At 35.4% G+C, this 21,263-nt stretch overlaps 2 protein-coding genes across 3 annotated transcripts in view; one reads left to right on the forward strand and one right to left on the reverse strand.

Moving 5' to 3' along the window:
* The window catches only part of CEP85L (centrosomal protein 85 like), a 160,463-nt gene that overhangs the window by 64,702 nt on the left and 74,498 nt on the right, over positions 1 to 21,263 (reverse strand). The gene's annotated exons all lie outside the window — the stretch shown is intronic.
* PLN (phospholamban) lies at positions 4,078 to 17,597 on the forward strand. Its single transcript, XM_027848566.1, has 2 exons — positions 4,078 to 4,187; positions 16,504 to 17,597. Exon 2 carries the CDS (start codon positions 16,623 to 16,625, stop codon positions 16,779 to 16,781), a length of 159 nt encoding a protein of 52 aa, XP_027704367.1. The 5' UTR covers positions 4,078 to 4,187; positions 16,504 to 16,622; the 3' UTR covers positions 16,782 to 17,597.

The raw sequence follows: 21,263 nt of genomic DNA on the forward strand, positions 1-21,263 counted from the left end.
CCCTGCACTCCTGACATAAATCCTACCTGGTCATGGTGTATAATCCTTGTGATATATTGATGTAATCACCTTGCTAGTATTTTATTCAAAATTTTTGCATATCCTTTGATATAGCAGTACCATTACTAGGTCTGCACCCCAAAGAGATCATAAAAAGGGGGAAAGGATCTAGAAGTACAAAAAATACTTATAGCAGCCCTTTTTGTGGTGGCAAAATGTTGAAAATTGAGGGGATGTCCATCAATTAGAGAATGGCTGAACAAGTTGTGGTATATGAATGTAATGGAATACTACTGTGCAATAAGAAATGATGAGCAGTCAGGTTTCAGAAAAACTTGGAAAGGTGATATGAATTGATGCAAAGTGAAATGAGCAGAACCAGGAAAACATTGTACACAGTTATCAGCAACACTGTATGATGATCAGTTATGAATGACTTAATTCTTCTCAGCGACACAATGATCCAAGACAAGTACAAAGGACCCATGATGGAAAATGGTATCCACATCCAAATAAGTAACTGATAGACTCTGAATGTAGATAGAAGCATACTTTTTTACTTATTTTATTGTTTTCATGTTTTTTTCCCTTTTGATCTGCTTCTTCTTTCACAACTATGACTAACATGGAAATACGTTTTACATAATAGCACATATATAACCTATATCAAATTGCCTATCACTTTAGGAAGAGGGGAGGGAGAAAAACCTGGAACTCAAAATCTTATAAAAATGAAAAATTGTCATGACGTACAATTGGGAAAAAAAACACAATAAAGAAAAAAGAAAGAAAAGAAAAAAGTTTTTAAAAAAAGAAATATAAGAGACAATGAATTGAGAAATGGCTAAACAAATCATAGTAATTGATGCAACGAAACATTACTGTACCATCAGTGTGACATACATGAAAATATTAGGAAGCATATGAATTGACAGAGAGAAGTAACCAGATCATGGAAAACAATATAAATAATATTAGTAGTATATCTTATCTCCACCAGTCTTTGCTTACACTTAATTCCCCTCCATATGCCCCACAATAGGTGACACTGATCTCTTTGATGTTCCTTCTAACAAAGCACTCCTCTGGATTCCATGCATTTTCACTGGCTGTCCTTTGTGCCTGGAATTCTCCCCTTCCTTGTCTCAACCTCCTAGTTTCTTTCCAGGTTCAGCTAAAATTCCACTATCAACAAGAAGCCTTTGCTGGTCCCCCTAAATGCTAGTGCCGTCCATTTTGAGATTATCTCCCCAATTATCCTGCATATCTTGTTTTAAGCTAAAGTTTAAAACTACACTATGACTCCACTCTGTGTATCTTGTTTGTGCCTAGCTTTCTGCATGTTGTCTCCCTCATTAGATTGTAAGCTCCTTGAGGACAGGGGCTATTTTTAACTTTCTTTGTACAGTACATAGCACAGTGCCTGGCACATAGTAAGAGCTAAATAAATGCTTGTTGACTTGGAAAGAACAAAAAATTCCAAACAAAATGCTGAGGCAATCCTAATAATTAATCTCAGCCTCTTCTTCCCTCTAACAGGAATTCTGGAGGGCAGAGCACTAAACTCCACCCAAAGCCTTCCTTTATCTACACCTCTGCTTGGTCTCAGTTACATAGAACAAAATGCTCACCCATCCCCACCCCCTTGCCAGATGTACTTTCTGCGCCCAGGCTAGTCAATCCTTTGTTCCTGCTTCTGACTCTGTACTTGTCCACCACGGAGTACCTTCCCTCTGGATCTACCCCCACTCCCTGTAGCTCTCTTTTATATGTTGTCTTCCTCAAAGAGAATATATTTGTAGCCTCAGTGCTTAGCACAAAGCTGGGCACATAGTGAGTGCTCAGTCGGCATCTCCTCCAACTCCGACCTCCTGCTCCAATGGGCAAGTTCCTCCTCAGAACCTCTATTTCAGGAGTACTCATACCAGCCATGATTACTTCTGATACCAGCTAAACCCTCATTCTATTGACTACTTGTCAGTCTCATTCCTGTGCCACCCTCCCATTTTCCAGCCCCCTTTCACATGTTGTCTTCCCCCATCATAAAATAATGTAATTTCCTTGAAGGCAAATTGTCTTTCTTTTTGTATATATTGCTGTTCAGCACAGTGCCTGAACACATAGCAACTCTAAGTTTCAGAACACACTCAAAACCACACTGGCATTTCTTAAGTGTTCCAACTCCTTGTTTTTTAAAAAGGGGCTCATACGCTAAGACGAGTATGCCAAACACAGGCATCACTTCATACTTTTACACAAAAGAGAAGGAATTCTTTGTTTGGATTGTTATTCCTATATACTATTACTGCTAACTATCAGAATCCCTAGGTAGTGAATAGACAAAAACATAACAGGCACATTACAACCAAGCATACAGTAAACTTCCTGGTTTATCAAACTAAGTTACCACCTAACTCCATTGCAAACTTTCTTCTCTTTAATGACTTTAAACTTTTTCTTCTCCCAATAAAATGGATATCCATCCAGATACATTCTGATTTTAATTGATATCATACAGATTTAAAACATCTTTTTTAAAAATTATGAAGAGTCTGTTGGCTTCTGTCTCTCCCCATTTGTCACAATATTAATATGGATTGTAAATGTGTTTTAAATCTCCCATATTCTGAATCTTCTTCTCTATGAAGTTCACAAAAATAAAGAAATATACCATCAAATGAATAGGATATCAAATTTTAGCTACATAACATATTTTTCATTTGGAAAAAGTATTAAATGACAGACTTTGAAAACAAAAGAAATTATATGAGACTTTTAAAGGAAACAACTACTTATTTCATTCATTTTTCATGCATACTTTTCAGCAGTATTCCATTTTTGCTTTGTTATGCTCATAAAACCTTTCTCCCAAAATATTATCTTAAAATCAGTTTGCACTGGTTCTTTAAATAAAAGGAGAATAAAAAAATGCTCCCAGATATGGATTTTTATCTTCCTCTGGAGGAATACCAGATGATCTCCATTTAAGGACACATAAAATAGCGGCTGCAGATTTTAGAGGCTACTTCATTTGCTTATGCAGAACTGATGTCAATGCACATTAAAATATAGAGTAAATGAATCATGGTTTTTTTTTAATTTTATAGTTATACACTGAACACAAGCAGAAATAAACAAGAAATGCTTAAAACAATAAATTACTTTAAAAAAAGATTCTGGAATGCTTTTGCATCTTACAAATATTAAACTTAAGCTTTTATTTCTGAAAGCAGAAATAAAAAAATGTTTCAAGCAAATAATTACGTAGAAGAGATATATACACATAAAAAACACACATATATTAGTTAGTAATTACTTTTTTAACTGTTTTAATAAACCTGAATTTAAATGTATGTAGTTATCCATATTAAGCATATATTTATAGATCCCTCCATATATGTAAGTAAATTAGAGAAAGGCACAACCTTTGGGATCCAGCCTAAACGTAGCTGAAATAAGAACTAATCCAGCAGAGATGCAGCATTTGTATGTGAACTTCTTGGTGAAACCAATGCTATACAGAAACATGCTAAATCTGTGACTACTCTCCCCAGATACCAAGGTAGAACAGGGGTGTTATAAGCAATGGCTTGTGTTTTTGTTCTTGATTAACTTTCAAACAAATGTCCTTTTACAAAAGCTTTTAAAAAAGCATTAATGATTACTACTAAATGTATATGTGTGCATTTGTGTGTGCACACGTGCATGTGAACATCTGCTAAGGGTATATCAACTTTACAATATACAAAAATATCTCTAAGCCTAAGGGGGATGGGGGGAATCCTTTAAAAGCTTTCTGAACAAAAACAAAACAAAATATCAAGAGCAAATAAGGCACTCTCTTTTATCCAAGAACCAGCCTTACAGTTGACCACTTGCTTTTTTTCAGTAAATAAATATCAAATGCTGATGACCTTTACATTTCTAAAATAATATTAATCACAGTTCCAGTGAGTTTGGTTGGATAATCTCAGTGTTGGGGTATATGATAACCAATCACAACTTCCCAATTACTATATGACATCATGGGTCCTCCCCCTGAAACTTCTGAGTTTTTTCTTTCTCCACTGACTTCAACTGTTTCCACAAACGTGGTGACACTCAAAAAAAGTTACCAGCAAAACACCAGGACTCCAGACAACTAAGAACACACTGTCTATATGTTCGTAATTATCTGAGCAGCCAAGGTAAGAGACTTTTTTTTAAAAAACTATCTTTGGTAACTCTTTAATTCACTACTTAGATTTTAGTCTTTTTTATATATGTTGAAACAAACCACAATGATGTTTTCGAATGATTTGTGCACTTTAATCATTTTAGTTCCGAGCCAGTCAACATCATGTAAAAATCTAATTAAAAAGTTTACTTCTAAGTAAAAACACTTTCCCTGGAACACATTAATGCATACATCTCAGAAAAGTATTTTTTCCATCTTTGAGAGGGGTAACTCCTTTAAATACACACACACACACACACACACACACACACACACACACTTCAAGGTCAAAAAGTCTGCAGGACTAATTAACATACCTTTAACAGAAATTCATTTTTTAAATATCAAATGTGAATTTATATTCATTTTAGCATCTTTCATAACACTGCTATTATATGCCTCCTCCTTCCTACCTCCTATTGATTATTTTTAACTGAAAAAATTAAGTTAAGAGGTAGCACCAGGATGATTTTTACTTGGATCTTATAAAACTGCAAACATTCATGTGACTGTAAAACAGACAAGATTTATTTGGTTGTTTCAGTGATAGTTACAACTCTATACTGAAATTAACAAACTGAACAGTGTATAAGCCATAAACTTTTGAAAACAAGGCTTGTTTTTTTTTCTTCTCAAAAGAAAATTTTTTTTTTAAAAAGAAGCACTTCTACATGACCTAACATCATGTTTAAAATCATGATCTAAGCTAAACTGAATACCAAGCATTAAGAGCTACTTGGTGATCCTCAAAATATTTATCAAACATAGGGCAAAACAGTCTTTACTAATTACATAACAACCACTTGCCTTTAATAATGTAGAGTGCTTTCTGTTAGAATGAAAATTTTGTTTTTTCCCTTCTATGTTCTTGTTTTCACTTGGAGTAAAATATGGTTCTAAGACATAATTTTACCTACATGCCCTAGGATTTTATTTGAAGCTTCAAGCATTACTGATTTTTTTTTTGGGGGGGGGGGTGACCTTGTCTTCACTAGAACAGGTATTTTTAATCTCTTTTGTGTCACAGAACCCATTAACAATCTGTAGAGGCCTATGGATTCCTCAGAATAATGTTCTTAAATGTGCAAAAATTAAATACAAAGGACTATAAAGGAGACAGTTACTTTGAAACAAATTTATCAAAATATTAAAAATCAGGTTCAGAGGCCCCAGGTTAATAACCCCCGATTTAGAAAAAGAGCACAAATTCCAACCAAAAGTCCCTTTCCATCTCTAATGTGCCATTTTCCCCCTTTTATATTTTACCTTAGTTTGTAGAGCTGCCTGTGCAATTAAGAAAATTTTAGGAAGCATTAACTATGGACCAGATAATCTTTAAGAATGAATATGAACTTTGGAGTCAAAGGACTGGGGTTGAAATGATTACTCTGTTACTTACTTATGTACACTAGCAAGCCACTTAACTTCCAAGGCTCAGTTTCCTCATCTCCAAAATGAAAGAGTTGGGAGACCCCTTCGAGCTCTAAATTGATGATCTAATGTGTCACTTATTTACATAATGATTTTTATATTAGGTTTCAACTGGAGGATGACAGGAGAATGCAGGGGTTACCTGAATAAGAAACCCAGTAGATGTACCTTAAAGAGAGAGGAAACAAAAAAGGCCTAGAAAGGAGATGCTGAGAGATCCCAAAAAAATTAAAGTTCCCAAACACAGCAGTTCATCATTATGCCTTGATTCAGCTGAGTTCAATTAATTCAGTCCCACAAACATTAAGCACTTATATGCAAAGCACACTGCTAAGAGCTAGGGAAGAGAGTTTAATTTCACTAATGCCATAGAGGGCCCTGCATTTTGGAAAGGGTTCCAATTTAAGCAATGTAGGTTTCTCACATCAATTTCCTCTTGCTAAGCACTTACTGAAATGATTTGACAATGATATCTCCATCATCAGACACATAGTGAGTATTCAAATTCTTTCCCTACATTGGCACTTCACAGCACAATATAAACAGAGTATCACCTATGGGGCTGAAAAATATAATAAAATTCTATTATAAAACTAGTTTATCACAGAATAGGCTTCATTATATTTTGAGTCAAATCACGTCCCTTTAGTAGGACAAACTGCAAGGGAGCATGACAACATGGGTAAAGGCCCATCTGTAAGTCAGAAGAACTCCTGGAATTCCTGTCCTTCCTCTGATAAACACTAGCTGTGTGACCATGGAATGTCACCCTCCGTCTGCATCAGTTCCCTCATCTATAAAAAGAGGATATTAATAGCACATACCTTCCAGGGTTGTTGTGAAAATAAAATAAGATTTGTAAAGTGCTTTACAAATCTTAAAGCACTATATAATTGCTGGCTATTTTGTTACTTTTATTCCCTTGCCAGGTGGATTATCAAAGATCCATGCCACCACCACTACTACAGATCACCTCATTTTGTTCTTTACCCCTTCCCATTAAAGTGTGCACGGAGCCTATTAAGTTTCAGAAAATTATGACATGTTTACTGATATTAATTACTTTTAAATCTCACTGTTGCTACTTTAAAGGGAGAAACTAAAGGTCATTTGCTAATTCTTGATGTAAATACATAAATAACATTTTTAAATTTGGCATGTACTGATGCAGGACTTTGTAAAAACAAAAGTAATAAAACCGTTAAACAGAAGGAATTAAATCTTCTAAGATACTGACATCAGCCGAAGCTCTGAAGAGAAATCAGGGTTTTCAATTTGTACAATTTCACTAATTAATTAAAATTCATTTCAAATGACTTAAATTTCAATTTATTAAATTTTAAATTTGAAACTTAAATTTATACAGAGTATTATTTTCTTAATGGACAAAATGTTCAATGTCTAGCACCATAGGATACAGCAATGTGATTGCTTTCCTGAATCACATTGCTTTCCTGAGATCACCTACTCCCCTGAAGATGTTACTTTGAAAGCTGCATTTTTTCAATGAACAAATATAAACGTGCATATGATCCCTCATGAATGTAATACTCTATTGCCTCAACTCCAACTCTGAGCTTCCCTAGCTCCCTTAGACTCAGCTCAGATCCTATCATCTGCTGGAGGTCCCTTCCAGACACAAGTACCTTCCTCTCTGAGAACAATACCTTTCATATACTTTGTATAGATATTGTGTGTACCGTTATTTACATGTCACCTCATCAGAATGTAAATTCCATGAGGGCAAAGGCAGAGTTTTTACCTTTTTTTGTATCATCAGTTCCTACCTAGCACAGTGCCTCCCACACAGTAAATCCTTAATATGTTCTTGTAAACTGGCTAGCTAATCTTAAATAGGTACTCATTGCTCATTTCTCAGGATTCAAAAGGCTAAGTTTGAGAGGGGTAGGGGGGAGAGGTGGTATTGGAGAGTGCAGTGGTGTTGGCTGCTAGACTTTTTTGGTCCTTCATGCATTGACAAGTTAAAAAATTTGAGTAACCTCTTTCTTAACCCTCTTCAAGCTACCTTTTTCCCAGTCACCCTTGATTTCACTGTGAGATCTGGTGACATGAGAATTCTCTGTGCAATTTCTCTACAACTCTTATTGTACTGAATTAATCAATTTTTCCTGAAATATCAATCAGACACATGTTTGACCAGAGGTGATCAGAAGTGCCACGAAGCAGATGTGTTCTTGAAGGGAAAGTATATTCAATTAGCTACAGTATCATAGCTAAATCCCCAGGCCATATACATGGCCTTTTTGGCCATGGACAGAAAAGCAACACTAATACCCTCCTCTCTTCTTTTTCAACTATTATTTGTTTGCAGTACAAAAAAATAATAATAATTAATTCAAATATTAAAAATTAAGACGAGACAAAAAGAAAATTTATGCAGCAGTCTGAGGGCCTCTAGTGGTCATGTATGCTACCATCCAAACTTCAACAGTTAAAAAAAAAAAAGTAAGGAATCCCTCTTCTTTATCTCCACATTTAGGAAAGGAGAAGGAAAGAGGACAAGGGGGAAGGCCTAATGGAAAGAGAGACAGAGAGAGGGCAAGGGGAACAGAGAGGGGGATGGAGAATGGGAGAGAAAGAGAGATCTTAAAGCTCACACAAGGTGAGTTCTGCTTCCCTTAAGTTAGAAAAGATATTTAGAATTTATTCATATGAAAAGGAGCAATTAAAGTTCAATTAAGACTGAGGGTAACTACAATGGCATACCTTTTTTCCATCTGTTTTCAATAGCTACTAGGACAAAAACACATACAGCAAGGTCAACAGAAAATATGAAGCAATAAAAGATCAACAAATGGAAGGGAAATGTGTGTTAAGTGTTGCTTTCCTAACTAATAGATTAGCTAGCTACAGTTTTAAAGTCTAGAGGAGTCAGCTCCTTTAAAGGGCCAATTCAATTGAGGGTAAAACTTTATGCTTCAAAAGATTTCATTCCAAATAAATGAATGAATGAAAAAAAATTAAACATTGTGCTAAGAGATCAGGATACAGAAAGAAAAGCTCCAGAGTCTCTCCCTGCCATCTATGAGCTCACACTCTAATAGAGGAGACAACACAAAAGACAAGTAAGCTTTTAAAGAGGGGCTGGTGGCAAGGCCCAGAGGTCCTTAGTTTACTGAGGAATTTAAGATGCTGGTGAGGCAGTTTGCAGGGCTTTAAGGCAGGACAGATGGTAAACCTTGCTCATCTCTAGAGGCAGCGTAAGGCCATGTGTTAAGGTCTGATTATCACCAAATAGGTAATATTACAGAAATTACAAAAGAACTTCTTGAAGATATGGTTTAGATTCGTAAATCTCTAAAATGCTGCTCCTCCATGGCAGCCTTAATTAAGTCTTCAGTAGTCTCACATTCAAAAAGATTGAAAATCAAGTGAATCAGCCAAAACTGCCTTCTGGATACGACAAGAGTAATGATATGATAGACTGTAGATGACTCTTATGGTGAATTCCCTTAATATCAATTTGCCCAAAAGCAGTGCAAGGATAATCAATTCTATAAAGTTGTTAGTAATCAAACAGATTATTTTATCCCAAAATTATCCAAAAACTATTATCCATATCCCTTTCTCTAAATTGACTCAATTTGTAAAATAGGCATAGTAGCAAAATACAATCTGCAAGCCCAGATTTGTTAACAACAGAAAAATCCAGGCAGAACTGAAAAGGAAGTTTCAGAAATTATAGCTGTTCAGTCAGGGGATCCTTTGACAAGAAATTCTGTTTAATTTGGGATACGTATAGAGAATGGTAAATGGCCAGGAAATTCTGCAAATTCTAAGCGCTAAAAAGGAAAAGCGAAATTCTAAAAAGGACTACAAAGTAGAGCAGAAATAATACAACTGGTATAACTCCAATGCACAATGTGCTGCAGAACTTATCACCATCCTTCCAAACAAAAAATTTTCATCTATAATCTATTAGTATTTTTTCCAAGAATACTCATGGGTCCTGACAGCAACATTCAAAAGCAGAGAGGCTGAACAGCCAACTACTGAGTAACTTAAGTAGGGGATTCTTATCAATGCATGAATCCAAGTAGATGAACTATGAGGGTCTTTTCAACTCCTGAGACATGGAGAATGCTGTCATTTCATAATGCGAGCAAATAGAATTCTCTTTTCAAGTAAATTTGTTGATAATACTCCTCCTGCCCTCAATTTTGGTACTTTGGTGGGATTGAGCTATCCTGACTGCTGGAATCAGCGAGTGAAAACTCACCCAACCACACATCATCTAACAGGTCCAAGACTATTCCTTATATCCTGTCCAACTATCCACAAAAAGACCAAGATCTACCCAGTACACATAGCCTACACCTCATCTCTACCTCTTTCTCTTAGAATAATGAAATCAGTACTACAACTGCCATGATAATCTACTGCCCTATAGTTTTCATTCATAATCTACACGACTGCCTAGACCAAAACACCCTTCCCTGCAAACCACTTCTCATGTGTTTTATCCTTCTAAGGATATTGCACTTTAGTGCAATTAGTATGCTGTAAGTTTCCTCAGGTTTCTTGAAAAATTTCTTGCCATACCCAATCACTTCTGCCATCCACATTTCCCAAGCTCCTACCCTCAGATGTAGTTTGCTGCTTATTCTTCCAAGCTTGGTATGGCAAAGAGCATAATACTTCTATTCCGTAAGATGCAAAACTGCCTGCTTTCCTCGGAAAATCCTGCAGAATTAAAGAAAAAAAGAGGGACTAGAGTGGGATAGTAGAGGTGGAAGCCTGGGAAATGGATGAGAAGACTGAATACCAAGGAATCCTTCTTAGTTACCAACTGAAACATTCAATGTGCCTCAATTCTTTCTCCAAAGAATACCAAACCATAAGCAAAAGAGTTTGCAAGCACAGTTGTATTAAAATATAACCTCCTTGAGGAGCTGGCAGATAGTAGGCACAATAAATATTTAAAATAAGTTCTGTGAAGCGAGGGTTTAATCTGTATTTTCAAACTGAAGTCTACAGAAAGTAGTATGTTTTTGGTTTTAAAATCATTTCCTCTTCCTTCCCATTTATACTTTCTATTAAACAAAATGGTTAGAGAACAACCAGCAAAAGAAATAAAGTTAACCAACAGGCTTAGAAAATCCATATCAGAAAGTGGTGATTAATTGTATTGCCTTGAGAAAATTATGTACTCCTAGAATAAACAAGGAGTACTTTTTTCATATAAAATTGCTACCTACTATTTGGATTTCAAAAGATTATTCCACAATAAGAGTGTTCAGATTCTAAATGCTGAGATCACAAATACCCTTCTTTTTTTTTTATATACCTAAATAATACAAATCCACATTCAAAAAATAGAGTGTTATATGAGATGACAAGGTCAGAATCCAAAATATAGTCCCATAACTGATTATCTCAAGAGTTTAATTTTTAAACAGCACGCAAAACATGAGTTTTTATCTCCTCTGCTAGGCTCTGTCAAACATCACTTATGGCTACTAACAGGCTCAACTGTGGGAGATAATGAAAAGCTATGCAACTTACAGCCAGTATGGCTGTTTGTGAAAAGAAAGACAAACACCAACCTATCAACCATGGCAAAAATTTACCTATAATGTAATGTAGGTCAAAAAGAACTTTCAACAACAGAGGTCAGTTAATCTCAGAAGTGAGAGAGAGAGAGAGAGAGAGAGAGAGAGTGACCTACCTTTGTGGATAAAAATCTGAATTTCAGTAGCAATATGTGGTTACTACTATGTTCTCAGTAACCTATTGCAGTTGTCACTGATCACAATCTGGAATTCGCCATATAGGTTTCAGTTAATTGGTTATATACTAACCAATAGTTCAATATTTAAGTCACATATTTTTTAACCTAGCCATATTTATAAAATATATTTTAAAATTATTTCAGAAATAGGAACATGAGACAAAAGGATCATAGGGAAGACCCATCTTGCCTTTAGCTCCCTTAATGCCAATCTGCTGCTTCTAGGGCCAAACCTCCTCCTTTCTCAATGAACCTGGACAATTAATGAGGTCAAACTTTTAAGGCACATTCTCATTAGCTCTAAAATTCTATTACTTTAAAACACATTATTAATATTAATATAATAACTGATCAATTATACTTTCTTAAAAGACTTCGAGTATATTGAGAAGCAGCATAGTAGATATCCAGAAAGATATGAGTTCAAGTCCCTCCTCTAACTCATACTCACTGTGTGACCCTAGGCAAGTTACATACCTTATCAGGGTTCTAAGATATCTCACTAAGACTACAGATTGCAGAAAAGGTGCCAACTTAAATTAGTAAGGTAAGTTCCTCAAAGAGCTCTCCCTATACCAAAGAAATCACAACTCTAGTCTTTAGTTCTATTTTAAAAAAAAAAAATTCTCTATTCAATTCTATGCAAAAACAAAAGTTTTTAACACTTGCTTTCTTTAAAGCTGCTAATTTCTTGTTCCATATCATCTTGCTCTATAGTTTCTAACTTATTTATGTCTGGTGCAAGTTTTGTTGTTGCCATTCAGTCGTTTCAGTCATGCCTGACTCTCCACGACCCCATTTGGGGTTTTCTTGGCAAAGACTGGTTTGCCATTTCCATCTTTAGCTCATTCCCTTTTTTTTTTTTTTGGTGAGGCAATTGGGGTTAACTGACTTGCCCAGGGTCACACAGTTGGTAAGTGTCAAGTGTCTGAGGCCACATTTGAACTCAGCTCCTCCTGACTCCAAGGTCGGAGCTTTATCCACTGTGCCACCTAGCTGCCTCTAGTTCATTCTTTATAGATGAGGAACTGAGGCAAACAAGTTTGAGTGACTTGCCCATGGTCACATAGCTATTAAGTGTCTGACACCAGAAATGAATTCAAGAAGATTGGCCTTCCTGACTTCAGGGCTGTTGCTCTGCTCTATCCACTACACCACCAAACTGCCATTACCTAATTATGTCCTGACAAAAAATGAGAACCTAATTCCCCAGTAAATTCACCACTTATTATTTTATACAATGCTGCTCATTCTATTCCTATAGAATAGAGCACTGGTTATGGAGTCAGAGGACCTGCATTCAAAATCCTACTTCTTTTTGGGGGGGTTAAGTGACTTGCTCAGGGTAACACAGCTAGTAAGTGTCAAGTGTTTGGTCTGAGGCCACATTTGAACTCAGGTCCTCCTGACTTCAGGGCCAGTGCTCTATCCACTGCGCCACCTAGCTATCCCTTCTCCAAAATTCTACTTCTGACATCACATCTATACTGTGTGACCTGGGCGAGTCATGCAAGCTTCCAGGGCCTCATTTTTTTCATTTGTAAAATAAGAAGTTGGTCTAAATGGCCTCTGAAGTCTCTTCTAACTCCAGGTCTATGATTCTATAAACCTCACCCTGCCTTTACCATCACGTTTTTCTCTGTCCAACCATTGACATAAATAATCATTGGTGAGTTCAATTTCAAGTAGATCACGCTACTAACACCTTGACCTATTGAGTCACCAAGCTCTTCAAACTCCCATGACCTCTACCTTCATCATCATGATTATCGTCATCATCGCTAGTATTCATACAGCGATTTATTGGTTTGCAAAGTATTTTTATAAATATTGTCTCATTTTACCCTCACAACAACCCTCAGAAGTACTTTATTATACCAATTTGGCATACAAGAGGTTAAATGACCTGTCTAGAATCATACAACAGGGAAATGTCTGAGACTGAATTTGAACTCAGGGCTTTTCTGACCTGAGACCCACTCTGCGATCTAGCTACTGCTATCTAGGATAGCCAAAGAGGTGGTCACACAGAGCGCATGATCACCCCAAACCACTTCACTTCTTTGATTCTGAACTGTAAGATTTTCTTATTTAATCACAATTCTGTCATCCCTCCACCTCAACTCTTCCTGAACTTGCTTTTGCCACTCATGACAGTTTTTACTTTCCCATCCTGTTCTTCTAGTCCACCACCTCTGTTCTGATTTCACTTCCCTCGACTCAGGTCAACCATTTCAAACAAGAACTGTTATCTAGGAATGAACATCTTCCCTTTTATCAATTCAATTGCATCGTTCCTGCTCTTTTAATACACAGACCTGGTTCGCTACCCCATTCATACTCCCCAGCTACTGAAAACTGCAAAGACACAAAACTGTACTGACTGGATACCCTACAAATGTTACTCTTATCAAAGCTTAAACAGGCCTTCCCAGATACACTCTATCTTTTATCTGTAATCTTTTATTTGACTGATTGTCTATCAGACTCCCACAATGACCCATCTAAACCTTCTCTCCTCAAGCCCTCAACTCTTAATACCTCCTCTCTTAACAGATGACTACCTTCTACAGAGGACATCAAAAGCATCCATGAGCCACTTTTTCTACACCTTGAAACCTTTCTATGATGAACTGAGTCAAATTTATAAAAAATACAAGTCATGCTCCCAATGCTCTAAATCATTACTGATCAGAGAAATGCAAATTAAGACAACTCTGAGGTACCACCTATCAGATAGCCACCCATCAGAACAGCTAATATGACAGAAAAGGAAAATGTTGGATGTTGGAGGGGTTGTGGGAAAACTGGGATATTAATGCACTATTGGTGGAGTTGTGAATTGATCCAACCATTCTGGAGGGCAATTTGGAACTATGCCCACAGGGCTATAAAACTGTGCACACCCTTTGATCCAGCAATACCACTGCTAGCTCTATAATCCCAAAGACATCCAAAAAGGGAAAAGGACCTACTTGTACCAAAATATTTATAGTAGCTCTTTTTATGGTGGCTAAGAACTGGAAATCAAAGGGATGTCCATCAATTTGGGAATAGCTAAAGAAGCCGTGGCATATGACTGTAACGGGATATTATTGTGCTTTAAGAAATGATGAGCAGGATGATTTCAGAAAAATCTGTAAAGATTTACATGAACTGATGCATTGGGAAGTGAACAGACCCAGGAAAATGTTGTACACAGTAACAGCAATATTGTTTGATCAAGAACTGTGAATGACTTAGCTGTTCTCAGAAGCTGAATGATCTAAGACAATCCAAAGGACTCATGATGAAGCATACTATCTACCTCCAGAGAAAGAAGTGATACTGAATGAATACAGACTGAAGCATGCTATTTTTCCACTTTCATTTTTTTCTTTTATTCAAGTCTTTTTGTACAAAATGACTAATATGGAAATCTCTTACGTAATTGCACACGTATAACCTATATTATCTGACTGCATACCGTCTCAGGGACGAGGAATGGGAAAAAGTGGGGAAAAAATTTGAAACTCAAAACTTCAAATAAAAATTTTAAAAATTTAAAAAAAAAACCGTTCTATGGATTCATCTATCACCTCCTTTCTTCCAATCTCAGAGGATGAAGTGGTCCTTTTCTTGGCAGGAGTAACTACCAGATACATCCTTTGATACTATCCTTCTTCAACCCCCTACATAATCAATTAATCCTCTCTCATCTTCAATCTCTATTTTCATCCCTCTGACTTGTAAACATGATGGGTCTCATCAACATAACAAAAAACCTTTCCTAGACCTTACCCGTGTGGCTCAAGCTTTCTCCTCCAGCCTCACTAATAAAAATTTAGAAAATGTAGTCAACATTGCTTCCATCCGATCATAGCTCACTTACTCCTTAATTTCCTCTAAAGTTGGTTTGTCTTTACCCTTCTAATATAGCTGCTCTCTCCAAAGTTAGTAATTATGTCTTAATTAGCAGATCCAATGGCTTTTTATCAATTCTTATCCTCCTTGATTTTTGATCAGCTTACCCCATCTTTTTGATATCTTCTTTTTTTCCCTCATCTTTACCCTACTCATCTCCAGATTCTCCTGTCTAACCCATTCTCATTTTCTTCACTGGTTCATCCTCCTCTCACATGCATACCCAGTCCAAGTGTAGTTGTCACTGAAAGCTCTGATCTCAGAATCTTCTTTATGTATGCTCTCTCCTTTAATGGTGTCATCCATAATCTTTGATTATCACTTTCTATGTAGATAACATTGTATGGGAAGATACATTCAGAGTTCCAATTGAAAATGCTAGAAACATTCTGTTTTCCGGCCCCAAAAAGCTCCGAAGGAGAGGGAGAGGGTGCCATTCAACCTTCCCTTACCCTAAACACCAAGTTTTTAAATTGGGGAAGAACCTAAAAGGATGGGAGGAAATGTTATAGTTGGAGTTATAATGTACTTATGACACCAACTTATAAGTCAGAAACTGCCTATCACAGAAAACAATTCAACTCCCTAACAATGCTAGTAAAATGTTTTTTGTACTGGTAAAACTGTAGTATTAAATTGTGTAACTTATTAAAACTTAACTGTTTAATAGCATCTAGGAATATGTGACCATTAAAAAAAAAAGAGCCTATCTTGCCAATTAACATTTTCCAATTCAGACATTTTGTTTGTGCCCACTTCAGCATATACCATATTGACTTCTATTGCAAACATTTATTTTAAAAAGAGAAAAAAAGCTCCCTGATTATCTTAGGAGAAACAGATATTTTCTTAAGGCTGCTAGAGCACCAATTGCTTAGTGAATCACCATTCTCAATGGTAAAGTACTATACTGGTGAAGCATAGAAACATTTGCACACTGAGGCAGTCCAGTATTTCACATCCTGGATTTACAGATACTTGAGAGATCTAGAACACATTACTAATTTTTAGTACATCCCAAATGTTTACTACAGCAGACTCAATTGTGATACTGGGGCTTTGTTTTATGTAGTAGTAAAGTGGTATTGTAAATAAAAATATCAATCCACATTAAAGTAAGATGGCAAGAGTAAACCTTGAAGAAGAAGCCTTCTTCAAAGACCATTTATACATGTTTCCAACATTCTTCTTCTTTTATTAGGTCCAGATTCTATATGCAAAAAGAAGATCAAATATTCAAAGACCAACAACTGTATAAATATTTTTAAAATCTGAACAAACAGAAAACTACAAACAACTACTCTTTGCCTTCCTGGTATCATGGAGAAAGTCCAGCATCTCACCCGCTCGGCCATAAGAAGAGCTTCAACTATTGAAATGCCCCAACAAGCACGTCAAAATCTCCAGAAACTCTTTATAAATTTTTGTCTCATATTAATATGTCTCTTGCTTATATGCATCATTGTGATGCTTCTCTGAAGTTCTGATACTACTTCTAATTCCGCTATTCATCAGTGTGGATCTAAAACCTGTTATGTGACAAGGAGAAGAAACTGAAACTGTAGAAGCAACCATTTTCTGGGCGCAAGAATATATCCATGAAAAGGATGTAAACGACAATCAGCTGATATACTTTCCTGCTGGATCCTTCAAACTTGGAAAATGTTTCTTTCACAAAGTTATTTTCAAAAGCAACAGTCTAATTATGCATGATGTAATGCTATTTGTTTATTAGGCACTGCTTATAAAAGGCTTTGTTTTCTAATTCACACTATTAGTCAAATCCACTTTATATTCAACCAAGTATTTCACTGTTTGGGGGTCTGTGTAATTTACATTTTATTGTTATACTCGGATATTAGATTTTTCAGTGCTTTAAAAACCATTACAAAACTAGCAATTCAAAAAAATGTTTCACCATTCAAATCTGGAGTGTTTCTTATAATCACTTCAACCTTAAAGTATTCATAAAATTGTAGGTATGCCTTCATTTTTGTTATTGCTTAGAATCACAAACTACCAAACCAAAATAAAAAAATTTTAATGAAATATGTTAAAATAGAAAACTAGATTTTATTCTACACTGCTCTTCACCCCTATTTAAAGAAAGGATACAAGAACAAAGAAAGACTGTAAAGTCTGAAACTTACCTTATAGTAAAAAAGTTTTCTATTACTTGCAGCTCCAATTAATTCAATACAGCTATGTATTGAATATACAAATGAGTAATTCAAATTTTTAGGTCAATCGAATCTATTCTTCTTCCTAGGGTGTTATGTTCTGGTAGATAAGGTGTAACAAGTCAGTCAACACACTAGACAAAGTGACTAGCCGGAGATGTTCTCAAGACATTTTACTTCAAGGTACTTCTGCCAAAGCCAACAGCTGAGACATAGGTTCTCTGAGTACCATATACATCACATGGAAAAAAAAAGATGTCATGTGTATCAGTATAAATTATCCCAGATTTTGAAAAATGAAACACAGCTATTTTATGCCATATACACTTATTATACTAAATTTCTATAGAAAATTAATATTCCACCACATATACTTCTTAAGGTGGGATATATTATTAGTAGTTCATAACTAAGAGATGTTTATTAAGCTCCTCTTTGACATAAGACACTTCAACTGAATTCAGCATCTACAGTGACATTAAGATCAGAGGTGGACATGGTAGAGTACTTTTTAATTTGTTCTTTTGCTTGAAAAGGATTTTTTTTAATCTTTAAGAAAACTAAGTTTTCTTTAAACCATGATAAATGGTCATTAAATTCTATGCCTTATACATTAATATTTTTAAAAATTTTAAACTGGGATTTTATATTTATTAGTGCAAAACAATTTTTTTTTTATTTTTGTACCTTTGAGGCATATTCATGAACCGGCTATTTTTTGTGGTTTTAAAATAGGTCAACTGCTAAATAATTAATTCTTATCCAAAATACATGATAGCCTTATTATAGGTCCAGAGCCCCTACAAAAAGCTTTGACGATATTTTTCCTGTGAGAAAACTGTTTGATGAATCATAAAATCCAACGGAAATAGGAGATTCTTCGATTACAGTAAGCATAGGAAATACTAACAGTGTCAGGAAAAATACATTTACATTAAGCAGTGAACCAGAAACTAGTCATGTAGTGACATCTGTTGGTGTAGTGAAATACTGGACATTGAGTCAGAAGATCTCAGTTCCAGTCTCCTTTCAACTAACTTGTTCATTAGCTGTGTGACCTCAGAATGAAGACATTAACTATTTTGACTCATCTCGGAAAATATAAGTAATGGTTCAGTGCTGATTAAGGGTTATGAACAGGCTAAACTGATCTTGTAAACCAAGCTGTTTTGAAATGTTAAGTTGTTTTCCTTTCAGTTGATTTGTTCACTGTGCTGATATTGTTTATTTTTTTTAATATTTGAGAAGAATTCATTATAGTTTCTCCTAAGGAAAAGCTGTTTTATTTCCTCTCGTGAATATAAAATGAAACTATACTGTCAAAAACCACAGAATATTATTACTTCTACACAGAAACTAATTCCTTCAAATGAAACTCTTAAGATCTTATACACAGTGATTCAATGATAAACTACGTACGAAAAAATAAGAAAGCTGTTGCATTAAGAATGATGATAACAGATGTACAATACAATATGATTCAAGAAGAGAAAATTCTAACATTACAGTGTGATTAAAATTTTTAGAGAATTAACTAATTTAAAAGACTATTTTGTATTATCATTTATATTGTGGTTGGTTAAAAAACTATCTGATAGCTAAATATGATGTTTAATAAAGTCACAATCACCTATATAAAAAATAATGTTTTTGCATTTAATTACATTGTTTCTGTAAAGTGCTCATTTTAATATGACAATAAAACAATCTAAAATACTGAAGGCAGATTTGGCTTTGGAAGGTTGTTTTAAATACTATATAGTAGCAGCAGCAATTAGAGTCAACATTACAACCTATGGTCACAAGAGGGCAGACTTCTATAAAATATAGGATGTTTTCCCCTAATAACTCTACCTGAACATGCTACTAAATAAATACTCTTAATGTAAACCAAGGGTATGCCTTTCCATTACCAAAATACTGTACTTTCACCTGCATAAAAATTAGGTGCCAAACCCATACATACTTGATAAGTTAAACAAGGTATAAAAACCTGAAATGAACAGGATAAAGAGGATGGTATGGAATGAACCAGGGAGAAAATTACTAACAAAAGAAATCTTCCACCTTCAGTGGGAATAGGAAAATCAATTAAAATCTGCATTATTTGCAAGAATCATCTATACATTCATGCACAAAATGTCTCCATTTGCATTCTTAGTTTCAGTGGATATAGAAATAAAATATGCCAACATAAAATAATTATCTAGATGAGATATTTTCACAGTGAGCCCCTATCAACACTCAAATTAGGTCTACCTTGCCTTTAAAAAAAGAAAACTCATTTATTCTTCCCAACAAAGTAGTTACTGTCTATAGCATAGGAAAATTCTAGGAGAAAAAAACACAAGTAGGCATGCAGCCTTAGCATCAAAAAATTTTTTTCTACTCTTAGATTACAGTCATGATTATATTTTTCAGCTCCTAAAGGAACCCTTTGGTCTTAGAGAAATATGACAGACAAAATGGATGGGGGGGGGGGAACTGGGGGAAAACTGGGGGAAATGCTAGGAAATAAAAAAGGTCCCTCCGCCTCAGAGGGGCAGGAGTTGTAAGGAACAGGATTAACTGGCATGTAAGACAGATTCTAGGAAGAACAATATGCTAATAGTTGGTAAAGCCTTTGTTAAAAATACCTTATTAAATGAACACCAGTCAATCTCCTTTCAGTAGGTGAAGTAAGTGTGGGACAGTAAGAGCGGGAATTGTAATGCGCTTAAGTTAAGTTTGTTGTCACCCAATGCATACTCTAAATATCCACGTAATGAACTAATTATGAATACAGCAACTGCTTGGTCCCTCTTTGGAATCACAGTTGTTGCTAAAAGTAACCAAAACTGAAACTTGAAAGGAAATCCTGACTGTCAACATTTCTTTTTTGTCATCTGCAAATCCCCGATTTCTCTCTATCAATCTATTTTTGACAAGGTACCTTTTCATTGTATTCCAACAGAAAAGTTGAATGTTAGTAAATCTAGAGTGCCTAACTTGGCCACTAATCAGTGTTAAATGTAAGTGATCATCTCAAGATAAGGATGCTGCTGCTAATGGGTGGCCGATTAGAATCAAAAAGCAAGTTAAATCTTAAATTTTAAGGTTTTTTGTTGTTTTTTAACTACCACTCTCTCTCTATCCTAAGTCATGTTCAAGCCTATTATAAAACTGCTTTGGAGTACTAAGGAGCTGCTAAGAGTGGTACTTATCAAAGCATTGCCTAATCTTTTCCTAGACACCCTAGAAACAAAAAGTCCAGGTGGACATTTCATTATCAAGCCCTAGATCTACAGTCCTGATTGTAAGAAAAGTATCAACAATGACTTTGTGGAATGCACAGTTGTCAGGATCGCTTGACTCTGCCTTGTTGGGTGAAAAGTAAACTATTCATGAATCAACTACTTAACCAGGCAGATATTTTAAGACAACAAGAGGAATGTAAGATTAAACAGAATAGCATCCAAATCATTGTAAAAGGTCAGTGCTTAAAATGACATCTGAGAAAAAATTAAAGATCTTGTCAAAAACTGTAACTGAAACTATATGAAATTTTTATTTTAAAAAATTAATGTCAAAATAATGTTAAATGTTCTTCAGCTTAATGGAGAATATAAATTTTACCCTTTACTGACAGCAGAGGATTAATTAAAAGAACTATTGATATAGTAGAGAGGAAAGGGTGCTGGGTTTAGAGTCAAGAGGAACTAGCTCATCTCCTGACTTAGTATCTAAGACCTTAGTTAAATCATTTTACATGTCAATGCTTCCTTCTCTGTACAATGAGAAG

The sequence above is a fragment of the Vombatus ursinus genome, unplaced genomic scaffold (genome assembly GCF_900497805.2).
Source record: "Vombatus ursinus unplaced genomic scaffold, bare-nosed wombat genome assembly UNPS02006779.1, whole genome shotgun sequence".
Lineage (NCBI taxonomy): Eukaryota > Metazoa > Chordata > Mammalia > Diprotodontia > Vombatidae > Vombatus > Vombatus ursinus.

Excerpts from the sequence above, each read along its gene's own strand:
- PLN (XM_027848566.1), top strand. The coding sequence starts at position 16,623 with ATGGAGAAAGTCCAGCATCTCACCCGCTCGGCCATAAGAAGAGCTTCA.